This window comes from Corvus brachyrhynchos, unplaced genomic scaffold (assembly GCF_000691975.1).
Source record: "Corvus brachyrhynchos isolate BGI_N302 unplaced genomic scaffold, ASM69197v1 scaffold14, whole genome shotgun sequence".
Classification (NCBI taxonomy): Eukaryota; Metazoa; Chordata; class Aves; order Passeriformes; family Corvidae; genus Corvus; species Corvus brachyrhynchos.
Window position 1 is genome coordinate 22,834,446 of NW_008239110.1, and position 17,315 is coordinate 22,851,760.

At 39.2% G+C, this 17,315-nt stretch overlaps 1 protein-coding gene across 11 annotated transcripts in view; it reads left to right on the top strand.

Annotated features, from left to right (window-relative positions):
• ARID1B (AT-rich interaction domain 1B) overlaps positions 1-17,315 on the top strand; it is a 296,599-nt gene that overhangs the window by 39,280 nt on the left and 240,004 nt on the right. For all 11 annotated transcript variants that reach the window (XM_017739507.1, XM_017739513.1, XM_017739516.1 and 8 more), the window contains exon 2: positions 10,461-10,607. In XM_017739507.1, the coding sequence (XP_017594996.1) occupies positions 10,461-10,607 (147 nt within the window). The remainder of the gene's footprint in view (positions 1-10,460; positions 10,608-17,315) is intronic.

The window sequence follows — 17,315 nt, forward strand, 5'->3', positions numbered from 1 at the left end:
GTGTTGATCTCCTGTGCTGTGGACACTATTTGGGGATTCAAATCCTTAATGGGAACACAAAGAGCTGTAAACCTTCTCTCATTGCATGTTCATTGCAAGTTTTTCTTGATTAAAAGTGTGATATCCCTTAAACAGTGAGGGACCAGAACAGAAGATGACTTGCTGGTCTGCTGTTAGGCCCAGGAGGCAGAGCTGTGGGGGTTAACTCAAAAGTGGTGACCTTGTCAAAGGTGTCTGGGCCAAAACCAGAGAGGTTCTCTGTTAAAGATCAGAAATTGGGTGCACCCCTTGGCGGATAACTTTGTACTAAGACACTACTAAACTGAACTATAGAATCATAAAATGGTCTGGGTCAGAAGGGACCTTAAAGATCATCTCATTCCAGCCCCCCTGCCTTGGACAGGGACACCTTTCACTAGACCAGGTTGCTCAAAGCCCCATCCAACCTGTTCTTGAACACTTGTAGGGATGGGGCATCCACAACTTCTCTGGGCGACCTGTTCCAGTGTCTCCCCATCCTCACAGTAAAGAATTCCTTCCTAATACCTAATCTAAACCTGCCTTCTTTCAGTTTGAAGCTATTCCCCCTTGTCTGGTCACTACATGCCGTTGTACAAAAACCCTCTGCAGCTCTCTTTAGAGTCCCTTTATGTACTGGCAGGCTGCTGTTTGGTCTCCCTGGAGCCCTCTCTTTTCCAAGTTAAATCGTCCCAGCTCTCTTAGCCTTTCCTCACAGGACAGATGCATGAGCCCCTTAATCATCTTTGTGGCCCTATGTTGAACTCTTTCTGATATGTCCATGTTTCTCTTGTACTGGGGAGCCCAGAACTGGACACAGTTTTCCAGGTGTAGACACAGTCCTGCAGTCCTCCAGAGTTGAGCGGAAGCACCTCCTTTGACCTGCTGTCAGTACTTTGTCTAATGCAGCCCAGGATACCATTAGCTCTTTTTGTGAGAAGGGCTCATTGCTGGCTCGTGTTCAACTTTGTGTCCACCAGGACCTCCAGGTCCTTTTCTGCCAAGCTGTTTTCCATCTGGATGGCCTCCACCATATATTGGTGCCTGGGGTTGTTCTCCACAGGTGCAGGATAGCAATAAAGGAAGAAAAGCAGCAAAAAAAGAGGGTGTGCACTGTAAGGGTCTGTGAAGCCCTGTAGTGGAACTGGACAAGTTTAGGTGGGGAGAAAGGCTTAGCTTGTTTAAGAGTGCATGGCTTTGCTCCCTGTGGAAGACCTTTTATGTTCTTCTCTTGCTATATTAAGAGATACGGTGAAGGGCTCTGAACGATCTCAAATGATTTAGTTCTGAAAGCCACTGAGTTTAGAAATGGTAAAGACAGTATTCATCAAGATTAATATCTTTGGAGGAGAACATAATTAAAAAGCACCCTTTTCTCTTGAAAGACTAAAAGAAAGAAGGAAAACTAGAAGGTGTGCAAGATGCCAGGGAAGCAATGATAAACAGGGTGTGTGCACATTCTGCCTTTTCTCACTACTGAGATTAAAGAACGTTTGCAATTTTTCCACCTACCAAGACTATGTGCCAGAAGAAATGTAGAGTGAATGCTATTTTACTGAGGGATTTTTCAGTCTCCAGTAGTTAAGTGTTAGGTGTCTCTCTGTGTATAAAGGCATGAAAATGGAGGATTACTCATAGAGTTGGATTACCTGCTATTCAAACTCAACCCATACCTCTCATTTGTGTTCCCTGTTTGAATGGCATTGCAGGATTTGTTTGAAGAAATATGATTCTCTATATTTTTTAACCGTATTTTATTTTAATCACTATTTGAAAAATAGTGCTCAAAATTGTTACAAATTTCCTGGAAAATAAATGGCAACTAGAGGATTTGGGGATCAAAGATCACCATGTATTCCATTAATGGATGCACAAGAAGTGCCCTGGAACAAATTATTTGTTATATGATTATATATATGATTAAAAATCCGTTAAATATAGGCTTTTGCATTTTTCTGTAATGGCTGGCATTTCATAGGTGAGTTTCATGCTACTCATGCAGCAAGAGGTGAGGTTTCCTACCTGTTTTTTACTGAAGCACCAACCATTAGAATCACCAGAGATCAGGTTGTGACATTTCTGATGTGTTTTTCCTTATCTTGGTGGAAATCTGTTACTTACGCAGATTACATGATTCCTTTTAATTCTTTTGATCACTTAAAAAAAAAAAAAAGGAAGGCAGAGTATAAGAATAGATATCTTACCTGACTCATCACTTGAGAGTAAGCGTGTGTGTGTGTGTGTATAGGTACTATGATTTCTCTCTATTTGTAATACAATATATCAAAATAGCTCTTCTAAAAACAATTCTGTTGTAAACTTTTAGTCTTCTCTATAGTGTCTGCCTGAGAGGATAGGTACAGAAATGTGGAAATCTCTTACTGGAGATTATTGTGTTTTCATCCCTTAACTTGCAGAACAGACCAAATGTTGCATTAGTTTGTAATGCACCGAATGTTGCATTAGCTGTAATGCACTGTGTGAACCAACACTATTGTAGGAAAAATGTCTTCCTTTTGTTTCTAGACTCAGCTGTTTACCTCTCCCTTGAAACTAATTTTAGCTCATCTGAAACATGCAAATTTTTATTTTTGTTTGTTTGTTGTTTTTAGAGGAAGGTGGGAGTGGGAGGTGGTTCTGATATTGGCATAGATTTAGCATTTACAGCAGAGGTCGTTTTCATCAATTTCTGACAGGGGAATCAAAGTGTTCTTTTTTGGAAGGAAAGATATTGCTTTTCCATATAAATGATTGACTATTTTGTGGTAGTAGTCTTTATTTATTTGGCTCTCATCAGGAAGAATAGCAAACTTACTCAAAATCTCAGTACATCAAAAATATGTCAATACATAAAACATAAGTACTATTCCATACTACAGTCTATGCAAAAAGCTATGTTAATGAGATGTGAAGGTTGCACAGCTAAGAAGTCAGAAAACATAAATGATAAGATTCTAGCAGCCACATTTCACATCCTCTGTATTTTATGAAATGCCTTTGACAACATAAATCAGAAAGAGAAGGTGCTATATATGTGTAACATGGCTCAGTTAATGTTGCTTTTGGAACTTTTAACATCTGTATTTTCTGACTGGAGAGTTCCTTAATCATGTAATCTTAGTAGATTTTTTGCACTTTTTTTTTTTTTTCATAGGTTGGCTTGGGGTATTTTTTTTAGGAGAGGAAAATTGCCTGTATTAATAATTGGTTAGCTCATGTTGCTTTGATTTAAGATAGAGTAGAAGGGAGTATATAGAGAGCACCTCATAACAGGCGCATATGTGATGCTCTATACATTGCACTGACAAGTGGTGTAATTGTGCTGCCATGCAGTTCTTGGGGACAAAGGGATTACAGGCCGGTGTGTAAGTCCTGTCCTTTCTGTAGTACTCGGTGTGACTGCATTGCAGACTGCAGCGTCTTGTGAACATGCTCGAGCTACCTTTTTAAATGAACTGGCTTGTGTACAAGAAGCAATCTGGCTACAAGAGTGTGGATCTCCCTTTGACCTAATTCACCCTTCTATGGAGCACAGCAAACTAGCTGAGCACAGTTTTTGGTGTAGGCTCCTGCCAGTATCTGAGCTAGTTTGCAGATCTGTGTACTGCACTGCAGTCTTCAACATAGACATGCATTTAATGACTCTGCAAAATCCACTACCTTGCAAGTTCTGGAATGGGGATTATTGTTCTGTGACACAGAAACATGCTTTTCATGCTTTCGCTTCCTTGCTCTGGGTCACAGGGTGGACCAGTATCAGGCCCAGTGTTAATATTTTAAAGGCTCATAATAAGATTTTAAAGTTCATACTTCAGTGTAAAGGCAAGCAGTGTAGGAAAGACAATAACATAGGTGGACATTGTGACCAATGTATTGTCAAAAGGTCAAAGCTAAGTGATAAGAAGTAATAGAATTTATAGAATGTATGAATAAAACGCCTTAGCATCAGGATTTCAGATTTACCTCTGATTAACAGCCTTGACATTAACACCCAGCTTTCCACTTGGTTTCCTTTTAGATTTTTCTTTTTTTTTGTTATTTAGTGAGAAGGATTTTTAGCCTTCAATAAGACTGTGTGCACAAGCATGCTGGGGTTGAACATGTTGATTTGAGACAGGAGACCATGCTGCCCTAACTGTGGCGGAATATTCCACTGAACATGTGCCAGAGGATTTCCTTACGCTGTATAAGCATATTATATTTTTCTTGTTTCTATAATTCAGCTAAACATACAGGTCTTGTATTAATTTGAAAGTTCTAGATATGAACCAGATCTTTTTGGTAAGTGTGTGAATGTCAGGGAGTTAGTTTTCCATTACAACTTTCTATTGGACAGTATGGAGAAATGCATGGTTTGAATGTTTGGGGGAAAATACTTAGATTTTGGCAGAAGTCTGGCTTTGGAAATCTAAGACTGAAGCAGAAGTTGTTTCAGAAGTCACAAGTGTTTTATTTGAATAGGAACCGAGTGACATCTTTCTTTATAATTACAACTGAATTGACCACTGTGAAATTAAAATAATTAGAATTAAATACTATAACCTTTTGTTAACTGAAAGAATTACTCCTAGTGTAAAGTACCAGGTGGTAGGGGTTTTTTTTTCTGAGAATGCTCCTCACTATACTTTTTTTAATTCTAATTTCTATGTAATTACAGTGTTACAGGTGCTAAGAAAGTGGAGTGATACTGGTGATTATATTACTGAGGGTGGTACTTGTTTCACAGTATTCTGTCTCACTGTTCCTCAGCAAAGTTGGCCACTGAACCAGGTAGTGCCAGCCTTTCTTCTGAGTGCCACCCCTGCCTCTGGAGTTGAATTTTCCTTCTCTCTGTAAGCAGGGCTTGATGCTGATCAGGCCAGACAGATCTGTTTTCCCCCAGATTTTTCTGTCATGACACTATGGTCCACAGCTTCCAGATTGTGCTGTTGCCTTCTACCAATATCATCCAGGGTAATGGATATCCAATATCATAACTCACTTGCTAGGCACCAAATAGATTTCAGGGAGAAGCAATGATGTGGCCAGGACTTCCTCCCTGTAGTGAGCATGTCATGAAATCTGATGTGTTCAGGTGGATCCCAGTGTGACTTGGCAGAGCTTTTTGTGATAGGGGATGTGTAAAGCTTCTTCCATTATTGACTGGATCTAGCCATCAGGATGGTGTAAAAGGGCAGTAGCTGCATACTGCTGGTATTATTAGTGTACCTATGCTAACACCCTAATTCTTTTACATTTTAATTTTAAAAATTATTATAATGACTCTAATGCTGTCTAATGATCCTTCTCCTTTGACATCAGTCATGGATTGCACATGCAAAAATTGCTTAAAACTTCTGTTTCTATCAAGGTATTACCTGGACAAAGAATGCCTGCCACTAGATCCCTTATTCAAACAAGAATTAAAGATAATGGGCTAAGTTATAGGTTTAATTGGATTTGCCCCATCTCTTCATTTTGGCTGCCAATTTTGTTCCTCTATTATTCTCATCCTTTCTTTGTGTTCAGAGTAGTTTAATCACTGATAGTCAGTCATACTTCTCCCAAAATAATGCTATTTATACTGTACAAGTCAGATAGGAGTCAAAAGTAATTATTACAGTTTCTGTGCTTGCCTAGAAATAGATTCAAACTCAGGTCTGTTCTCTCTCTAGCTGGCCCCAGAATATCCACGCTACCACAGGCATGATGAAGTTTCCCAAATTCTTGTCTCCTGCATCGTGTGGGCCACAAAAAATGTGGGTGTAAGGGAGAAGGGGGAGGGAGGGTTTACTTTATGAAGAAAGAGGATGCTTGGGTCATTCACTCCCAAGCATTTTAAGTAATTGGCTTTAGATTTGTTTTGTTCTGGGGAGATTTTAATTAAGCTTTTTTTTATATGCTGTTTAATAAACATTTGTCCATAAGCGGTATCTTGTGATCCCCGTCAGTGAAGCAGGAGGATTAATTTGCATGTTGTTGTTTGTTATTTATTTAAATAGCCACAGCAATTACATGGAATGTTCTGCTAAGGCAGCGGTGATGGGTCTCTGTGCTGAAGAGAACAGCATCCAAACGTTCATGTAGCATTATGATTATTGCTGTATTTTAGGTGGTGATGTTTGGTTGTTTTTTTAAAACAGGTTGGATTGAGAGAATATGGAGGAAAATTCTAACATGAGTAACTGATATGTAAGTTCAGAAGAGGAGCCTGGTAACCTTTTCTAAACCAGTGTCTGAAAGCAGATTGCTTCAGAAAATATTTAAGAAAATGAAGCAGTCTCAGAGCTTTGGCAGTCAAGGTGTTATTGCCTCTTCAGGTTGCTTACGTTTGTTACTTACTATCTTGCAGACCAAAGTTCCATTGTTTTCTCCGGGGACTCGAATTTCTTTTGCAAAGAGGCTAGAACATAGGCATGGCTCTATCAGGGCAGATCAAGGGTTCATGTAGCCCTGTATCCTGCCTCCAGTGGAGGCTTTAATTGGATGCCTGGGGGAGAGTCAGAACAAAGCGAGCATGCGGTACTTCCCTCAATACTCTTCAACCCTCCAGCAATTTTCAGTTCAGGGACTTCCTGAGCCAGATGCGGCTCTGTAAATTTGGTAACCCTCAGAGGATGTCTCTTTTGTGAACTTGTCCAGTCTTTGCTTGAGACCACATAAACTTTCAGCTTTCAAAACATCAGTTTGACAAGGAGTTCTATACATCTGCCACCTCCGTGACTAGAGAACCTGTTTCTCTCTTGTTTTGAAGTTTGCTTCTGCTATTAAATGCATCCTAATTGTTGTTGGACAAGATGCTTTTGTAGCTTTCCATCATACTCCTACTTCCTGGTGTCTCTTCCATCCTCAAAGGATTATAGGTTCTTTGTATGGAAACTGTTCTATACTTGTGATGATTCTTGTTGCATTTTCCTGAACCTTTTTGTCTGACCCTTCCTGGTAATTCCAAGAAGTCAGTAGAGAGGGATTTTCTTTCACTGTGTTGATGTCTCCTAAATCTCATCTTCATTCTTATCTGTCCTGATTTATCCAGAACAGTCATCAGTGTTATGTAGTCTTAAATTACTCAAATCTCTGACTTTTCTTTCTAAGCCATACTGCAATTCTCACCTACCAAGGCAGTTCCAATTTAGAGGCTGTGGATGGGCATTAGTAATTCAGCTTTTTGAATTTGATTAGACCTCTGGAGTGATACTTTATGGTCCCAAGCCACTTCTGACTGTTCATTTGTCACTTTATTCCATGAAAAGTCCCATTAGATTCAGAGACATTTATCAAGTCCCTCACAAAGGACTCCAGCATGGGAACACCCCAAGATTTTTCCACAGTGCACACTAGAGCCAAAGATTTTGTTAAGCTTCTCTGTGATGGCATTGTGTTCTCTGTATCTCCTTTTATACCTTCATCATCATTCGTCTCTTCAGACTCTGGCAGACCTCCTACTTCTGATGTGTTTGAAGAAATGAATCATGACTCATTTGATTCCCTTTTCTAGCTGTTCCAACAGTTCTTTCTGGCCTGTCTTACTACATTTGAAGTGCCAGAGTTTACAGTCTTTTCTGTTTTCCTCATTTGGACCTGGTGCTGGCTTATTGAAGGGGATGCCTTTTTGCCTCTAGAGAGCTGCACTTTGCCATGCTGGTGTCCCTTTGCTCTTATCAGGTCTTTCCGAATGGGTGGTGAATATTGTTTCTGTGCTTTCCATGTGGTTGTTGTTAAATAGCTTTGATGCTGCCAGTCAGATTTTATTTCTCGTAGCTGTCTGTTAGAGATTCCTTTTAACAAGCTTTCTCATTTTTGTGTAGTTACACTTTTTGAAGTTAAGCACAACAGTAGCACATTCCTTGGGTTTCATTGCCTGTAGGGATGCTCAGTTTAACTCTGTTATGGTCACTGATGCACTGTGGTTCTGCAGCTGCAGGATGTAGTAGTAGATGGCTCCTGCTGCTCTGGACTGAGCCAAAGGCAGTGGTTCCTCATGCAGGTTCCCTAACCAGCAGTTCCATGGGACCTTTGACAGTTATCTGATACTTTGGTCTCAGCTTTGTAGTCTGCTTACTAAGTCTGACTGGGAGGGGTTGAAATGTCCCCCTAATCAATCTTGTGGTGTGCCTTTTGCTGATCTTGCTTAGTGTGCTGCTGTCAGCGTAGTCGTAGTTTGGCCATGCATGATGGTTCCAGCACTCACTCTTTTTGATCTCACCAAGCTCCAGACCTCTGCTGCTTGGTGAGGTGGAGTTTTATTTTGATTTATTTCTAAATGCTATGTAGTATATAATGTTAGTTTGTTATTAGCTGTCTTCACTCTGAATTTGTATCCTAGGATGATGCCTACTAGTGACTCCACTAATTTTTTCCTTTCTACCGTATTTCTTATATGACTGCTACTAGTGCTTTTGTTCGCAATTTGATGTTCCACTGATCCAGTCCCCCCCTCTTTGTGTGGAAGTCCATGTATTGTTGGAATTTCTTATTGCCACTCTGTTTACTCTGCAGTCACTGCATGTCTATTTTTCATTCTTTGATTCTTCCCAGCATCTTCACTTGATGACCCAGAATCTCCATGTCTTCATTTGACATAGCAGTACCATGGTCTTAAACCATGTGTTCTTCTAATCCCCTCTTCATTTTAAAATTTTGTTTTCTTGCGCCTTAGGTACCAGTGACCTGGCTTCTGTGTTCAGGTGAACTCCAGCCCTCCTGTACAAGTATCTTTATTCTAGAAATGTTCTGGTTGCTCATGCATCTGATCTTCAGCTTTGTCACCATCCTGTCAACTGGGCATTCAAGTTCTCTTTTTTTTCCCTTTTTCCAGCAGCCTGTATTTTGCTGTCTGGATATCTTTCCTTTTCTTCCCAGTGTAACTGGAACCCAGATGGACCACAACACAGGTTTCTCCTCAGCATTTACTAGGAACCAGTCCAGGCTCTGTGACCTTTGCAGATGATGGGCAAATCACCATGTGGTCTTCTGTCAGATCCCAGACTCCAGCTGTCTGTTTGCCTGATGATATTCCAACACACCCTTTTTAGTTTGCATTATAAAGGCCTCATTTATGCATCATTGTGAAGAGGGTATTTGTCAGAAGGGGTTGCTTTGGTCACAGAAACATTTAACTGCCTGTGAAATGGTGGGAAAGGAAATGGAAGCGAAGGTAAAGAGCGCAAGTGCAGAAGTGGGGTAGTAGAAGAGGTAGGACTGCCAACTTCTGGCAGAAGTAATTGGAGCAGATCAAGTTGTGGTAATAAAAACAGCCTAAGCAGGTGTTTAAATTTGACTTTGTATTATTATTACTACCGCCTAGCAAATACTGTTGAATGAATGCAGTAAATTAACTTTAGGTAGAACAGGTATGTGTTTGCTTGTTGAATAAACAGATCTATCGTTGTATCAGAAACTCAGTAGGAACAGTTCAGAGATCAAAGCATTTCAGATGTGCTGAGGTATCTGAGACACTTGCTTAGAGCAGGGATGTGCAGGACCAACAGGAGGTCCGTCCTAGAAGGGAGAAGTCACATGCAGCATCTGTTATTTTTCTGAAATCATATTAAATTCCAGAGTTTGAGGAAAAGCATGGGTACCTAAAATCAGGGAAATCTGGACATGATATCAGGAGTCTGTTGAAAGTGTGCTCTTCCAAATACCTTGAGAAAATGTCAGTGTCTATTGATACAAGGCTTACAGACTAAACCGATGCAGAAAATTCCTCTGACATTGTAATTGACTTGGTTTTGGTTCTAACTTAAATTCTCACTGTGTGTGGGTTCTTAGTATGTGATACATGTTCCAACTGATGTGTAACACATTATTTTGTTCTGTTGTTATTTTTTAAAAAAATATATCTTAGTGGGGGGAGAAGACTAAGAGAGATTGAACTTGACAAAACCAAAATCCTGCCAAACCCCAAGGCTTTTGTGTAAGGCTTAAACACAAACACTAAAAACCTGAGGATTGCAGGCAAAACATTAAATAAAAATTAGTACCTGATTGCTAAAAAAAAAAAAAAAAAACCAAAAAAAAAACCAAAAAAGCATTTCTCTTTCAATGTCTTTTTAAGAGTTGTGCCATTTTTCCGCAATTCAACTTTTGGGTCAGTGCATCAGAATGATTCTTCTGTTGATTTGCCTCAGTAATGTGCCCAGGGAGAGCAAATATCTCAAATAACTGCTTCTGTATTTTAAGACTGGGCATTACAGAATTGTGATGTTCAGAAGCGTAGCATTTTCCTTGGAAGCTCTTCCTGAAAAGAGTAACTATGCAGAGCACTTGGGCTCACTCCTCCTCCTAAGGCAAGAGGATCTAAGGGCTCACAGTAGCTGCTGAGAAAAGGAGTCAGACCACTGGGTCAGGTGTATAGCTGAGGATACCACTTCTGCTGGTTGCCATATGGGTGGGACATAGCTTGATTTCATGTCCTCTGCTTCAACTCATGCATTTGCTTTGCTTGGCTCTTCCAACAGATCCCACCTCAGTATGGTCAGCAAGGTGTAAGTGGCTACTGCCAGCAGGGCCAGCAGCCGTACTACAACCAGCAGCCGCAGCCCCAGCACCTGCCGCCCCAGGCACAGTATCTGTCGCAGGCCCAGCAGAGGTACCAGGCTCAGCAGGTAAGCACCGTCCTCCACTACTGACACTCACCCTGCGGCTGGAAGTGTAAAAGTAACCCTTATGCAGAGAACAAAACCCACCCCTCATCTTTTTGAGGGAACAGTGTCAGTTAAATAACAATGATTAAATAATAAATTGAGCAAAATTAAATAAACATGGAATCAGACCACATCCTTCGGAACGGTGTTTAGGGATATACGCACAAATACATCTGCGCACATTTTCAGACTATTTCATACCAGCTTTGTAGAGTAAAGCCAGTATATTTGCCCCAGCAACTATTAACTGTGCTTTTAAAAACCGGTAACAATTTATTGATGAGATGTTAGTGGATTCTGGAGCTTTTCCTTGCTTTTGTTTTGTTCTTTCCTCACAAGACAGACATTGTTGAGAACTTCTGCATCTAATGTGGTCACTACTGTTTTGGGGTTTTTGTTACTTCATTTGAGGGCAGAGGAGTTCAAGGCATTTTGGAGTTGCTTTGTCAAGGGAGCTTCTTAAAAGATATTTTAAATGGATATTGCAGCTATTAATTTGAATTTTGTCAGTTTGCACATCCAGTTAGTGAAACCGCACAATTCATTATCCATTGCTGGTTTTGAATTGTGCTCTATATATTAAGCATTAAAATTAATTTCAAGTGATTCTGTTTTTAACCAAGATCAGAAGTGGTAATGTATGGGTCTGGTTCCCAGAGCTGGAGAAGCACTTGGATTTTAGATACTGAACAAAATGGATGTGCATAACTGATGCAGCTGAACACGTAGGTTCAGTTTTATCTGCAGTCTCAGCTCTGTTAATCATGGAGAGGTGATCTGGAAATGGAAGGATGAAACTAAAGCATACTCATCATCCTGGGAGATCTAACAAAAGTGAGTTGCTCAAGACTGGATATTAGTGGAAGCACCAGCACTTGCTGGAAGTCAGTGCAGAATTCTGTCAGGCATGGTTGATGAACATTTTGGGATTATGCTGGTGCAATGTAGAAATCTCAGCTTTAAATAAAAACAGTGTGTAAAATAAACTAACAAAAGATGCTGTAAGTGGCAATGATACTGGAGACTCCCCTCCTTTGACTTTAAAATAAAGCTATGATAATTTCACTGTGTAATTACATGTTAATTTCTCTTCATCTACATTTTAAAATTCCATTGAGAATTAACTTTTTTCATTAAAATGCTGGATGGTTTATGAAATAGAATTCTTAATTGTGTCTATGATATTCTTGTAAATGTCACCACATTCCATCTTTTGGATTATATGTAACTGCAACTTTAAAGATTGCAGTTGTGTCTTTAAATTTAATTTTCTTTTTTTACTTTGCCATTAAATGCTTGATTTCTCTATGACTTGAAAATACTGTTCATAAGCATCTTGGTAAAGTCTCAGCAGATCAAGTCCTAGTAATACAGCCTATAAGATAGGAGAAACACAGCTGCTCCAATGTCTACATATCACAGTGTGTGAAATTGAAATGGGTTTTTTGCTGCCTTGGACACCTTGTCATGTTTTAAATATACTGTCAGTTGAACGGATTGAATATTTTGGTTTAAAAAACACACAAAACATACCAACTTTATAGGCCTTCAGAGTAAAAAGGTACTGATTTATCTGTTGATAGGTGTTCCAATTACATCATTTGCTATCATAGCTGGGAAAGCGAAGGTTTGTGCAGTGAAGTGAGAGGTATCATAGGAAGGATGAAGGCAAAATTAGAGTAAAGCCCTCCATATATTTTGAGCTTCAGAGAACTGGGGTAAAGAGAAAGGCATGGGCAGATTCACAGGTAAAAGATACCAGCCTTGATGTAGCCAAATTTCTTTTTTGAGGATTTGAGGGAACATTGAAAGACAGTCTAAATCCAGGCTCCGAGGGTGATACAGGTATCTGAAGGTCAGTAGGCATTTTTTGCCTCAATCTGCAAGTTGAGATGATGCATGAGGTCCTCACCAGTATAGCCTTGCAGTTGGTAGTCCTTATTGTGAGAATTTCACCTGAATTCTTGATGGTTTGTGAATGACTATTCTTCAGTAGTGGTCAGCCTCTTAAGTTTTCAACTCTGATCCCCTCTGAATTATATGATAATTTCACTGTGTAATTGGAGTATTTGTGTGGAGATGGGACTATTTTCTATAAATAATGAGTAGTCCTAAAACACCTTGGGGCTTGCTTCTTTCCTGATCTCCAGATTGGTTCCATGGCTGCTCTTCCCCGTCTCAAGAAGAATCATCAGATGAACGCTTCTTCTCTCATGTTTCTCTGTAAAACCTCACCACTGTGTACTTCCCCATTCTTTGAGAACTGCTCATCTAGAAAACAATTCCTAACACAAGAATTTGAAGTCTGTATTTCTGACACTTCAGCAAAAGTGTTCTTTCTCTGCTGATAATGCATAGTAGAACTACCATCAAGTGGTAACTGGTGTGGAATACAAAAATTAATACTAAACAAAAAACCAGAAAAGTTGGGAGCATGTGTCGAATTCTGCTGCTGACAGAAAAAAACTACAAACTGTGCTTACTTAAGCATGCATATCCCTGCTTATATGAGATGGAGTACCTTTGAAAAATAAAGAATTATAATTTATTTGATTAAAATTTTAGCAAGAGGACTAGGAGTAGGTACTTGTATAGTTTTAGGAGAGGTACCAGGTGGGGGAATATGGGTGAAAACAGAGCCACACTCATCTCAGGGGCACAATGGAAAGACAAGAAGCAGTAGGGACACACTGGGAAGAAGGAAGTTGTAACTCTGTAAAAGAAAAACAAACAAACAAACTCAAAAATTATAAAACCCACAAAATTCCAGAGAGACTGGAATCTCCCATCTTTGGGGAAATTCAACTAGACAAAGTCCCCAAGCACCCTGTTCATGCTAGGCTTGCTTTGAACTGGAGGTTTGACTATATGACGTCTCTCTGAAGGTCTCTTCGAATATATGTTGTCTTGCTGTGACTTAATACTGGCTTTACATATTCTAAATACAATTTTAAAATAAACTACAGAATCATATATTACCTGTTGCACCAGCTGGTGTACCTTTCTTATTTGTGCTCCTAAAAATATCAGTACATCCTGTTTATATAATCCTGTCAATTAGAAAGCTGAGGTAGTTTCAGTCATACAATCTGTCATCCTTTCTGTCTGTCATCCTTAGTTTTGCTCTTTCTTTTCAGCTTGCAAATGAATTTCCTTCATGTTTTCTATATTCTTCATTAACCATCTCTTTTTCTTTCTGTATTGATTTTGTGATGGGAGTGTGATTGAATTGGTTTACTTCAGGATGGAGAAGAGAAATGCCAGATTGGGGAAAGAAGGCTTCTCTAATTTGTCTTCTTTTCCTGACTGTATTTTTTTTATTCCCCTTGTATACTTACATCTATCTACTTGTTTTGGAGATTACAAAGCCGAAAATAGTGTTTATTCTGGCTGGATGATGGACTTTTTCTTGCCACTGGTTTCCTTTTATGTAAAACCCTGTAGTGTGATGATCTGGGTATTCTGTTATGGGGACAAAACTGATGCGAAATTTCTTACAGATGATGTTTTATTTTTGCTCTTTTAAACAGAATGTGAGTGAGCTCCTGAGGTCAGGTATAACTGTGTTGTGTCTTAGAATTGGTGCTCATCTTCGTTTCACACATACTGTGGAAGTGTGAAGCCATTGCTGTTTTTTCTTGACTCACTTGAATTCAATATGCAATCTTGTCTAATAAAAGTAAACAGATAAAACAATTTCTGGGACAGTTCCAGTGACTTGTGACTTTCATTCTTCTAGTAAGCATAGAGGGGAAGGAGGAGAATGGGATTTATTTGAATGTTTGAACTGTTGTTTAGATCTTTGTTAAATTGATTGCATGGTAGGCAGAAAGGGAGTTTCATAAGAGGTGATTTGATAGTAATACTAGCACAGTTTACTATAGAACCAAATTGTAAGCCAGCATCACTTATCCCCTCTTCATATCAGGAGCCTGCTGTGTAAAAACCATTAAAGGAAGAGCTTTGTTTTAAGCAAATTTATTGCAGTAGCAGATTCATTGATCATTAAATATTGCCAGTAGATGTAGGTCCTGCCTTGGATTTTTTTTCTTTAACTTCTTTTTACCTTTACTGCTCTTTAAAAGAAAAAAAAGAAAGATGTGCTACACTGCTATAGTGTTGCCCTTGGCAGGGTTTTTCATCTTGAAATGGCATATAAATGAATAAATGCTTCGGTTGTTTTTGCAGTTTTAAATCTTTTGCCATAAGTAGAAGTGATATTTTGCTCAAGAATGTCATGTAATTGCAAACTTAAACTGTCATCATTAAACATTATTTTGTTAAGATAGTGTGATGTATATTTTTGGTTATTATGCTTTCCAACTGGCTTGTAAACAGCCATGTTTATATATTTCTTTGCTTTATGTAGCATGTGTTCATATGTATCAAGATAGAATCGTGCCTTTAAGCTTTATTGTGTTATTTTATGAATTGGGACCATATCAAATTTTGACAGATGAAATGGATCTGCAAAATAGTTATGGTCTCACTTTTAGTTAAACAAAAATAGTGATTTTGTTCTATACCTATTGCTGTTACCCTGAATGAAGCCATCCTTTGTTTTATACCTTCATGGAAGCTTTCTGCTTGCAATTTTCCAGAATAGAACGCTGATCCCTTTTCTCACGTACAGGCGTAAGATTAAATGGGAAAAAAGTGTGGCAAGTCCTTGAGGTGGGGCATGCATGTGCCCTTTTCTGGGGCATTGGTCCTTACGGTTAACTGTGTGCACAAAGAGCTTGTGTGTGTTTGTACGTCATTTTGTTGTGGTTACTATGGGATTTTTTAAGTAGTTGAGGCTCACTCTTTAGTCTTCTTTTACTTAAAAGGAGAAAATGTTTTATAAACAAGCAAACAAACAGCACTCTCTCACCATCTCACAGGTTTTAAATGTTCTAAAAGCTGGCCAAGATCTTGTTTGCCCCTCAGAGTAATATACCTTACCTACTGATCTTGGCAAGATTTCTTCCCTGCGCAAACTGTATAGGACAAATAAAGAGCAGATTAACCAGTGGAAGTTTTTTTTCCAAGACTGGGCCAGGGGGACAAACGCAGTTTGGGCCAGTAGGAATTTGGGAATTGTTTTGGTAGTCCCAGGTAGAAAGGCACGTGAAGCAGGATGGCAGTGTACATGAGAAGATGGGAAGCATCTCTGGTGACACCTTGGTTAGTCTCTCCAGGTAGAGGGTTGGGGACCACTGATGCTTCCATAAGGGGCTGCAGCTTCTCTCTATTTCCCTGAACTGGGATCAGTGGTTGGAATTAGTCTCAGTTGCAAGCCTGAGATGATGATGATGATGAGAACGTTCTTTAGCAGACATCTGTTTCTGGTGTTGAGTCAGTGCAAGGTAGGACAGATAAAACATTTCCTGATTTGAAACAGTCTTTGAAAATGTGAACAAAATGTGAAACTAATTAATCTGTTTTCATGTCCAATCTGTATGACTGTCATGAAAACAGAACAAATTGTATTGTGGCAAAATGCACCAAATTATTAAAGTGATTTTGGTACAGTGAAGATGAAGTATTGTTTTTAAATTCAATGTGAGCTGCTAAAGTTCTTTAAACAGTATAATAAGCAATATGTTAATTAACACTGTCAAACTGTTTTGGGGTGTAACACTGTACAAAAATAGTATTGTAAGTTAAGAGTAACTGTTGCACATGCAAATACCAAATTCACTAGTAAGTAATACAGACAGTCCTCAGTGAGTCCAAATTTGTATACCTCAATGCAATTACTCTTTATAATAAAATCTTCACTTTTAAGCTACTAGAAATTGGCACAGAATTAGCAGTCGACTGTACTGTAGTTTAGTCTGAAATCCTTCCGAATTTAATTTAAATTTGTTTTAAGGAGTAACATACAGCTGCTCCTGTCTTAAAGTCATAATAAAAATCATTTGTCCTTCTGTCCTTTTTTAACTTTTGTGTCTGTAATCATCTACCATTAGATGAGTGGTTGCACTTAATATTTGTTGGGTGATGAACCACAGGAAATCTGGGAAAGAACAAGTTTGTATGTTAATCTGACATTTGCTGCCAGGCATATAGGAAAGTATTCTTTGTGGAAGTTGGCTATTACAGTTATATGGGAACTCATAATCAAATTTAATGTTCAGAAGAGATAGTTGCCTGCTGTCAGCAGCAGTGGCTGACACCACTGCTTGTTGTGTGCCATAAATCCTTCATGGCTTTCGTCATTGCAGCAACAGAGATGCCTAGTGCTCAGTGTGCACTCACTCCACTCTGAAATGCTGGACTTGTTTTTAGCTTAGGAGCAATTATATTCTTTCCAGAGTGGAGAGGTACAAGGGACAAGTGATTCCTGTAAAACATTTAATCCCAGATCCATGGCACTAAACTCATGCAGATACACATACTTTGCCAGCTTTTTCAGCCTCTCTTCTGGGGGAGCTGAAATTAGAGACAAGGATCACCAACAGTATTACTTTATATGAAGGCATTGGTTTTGGTATGCTGAACCTTCTGCTGACAATATGTTTCAGAGAAGTCGGATAGATACCAAAAGGGAGAGTGCAATATTGACTTCTTGCATCTGTAGTAGAGCTTGACTGGACTTGGGGGAAGCAGGTTAGAGGGAGCAGGCTTTCAGCAAGTGGCTTCCAAACTTACACACCACAGTTTAAATCCTAGCTTCTAGACAAG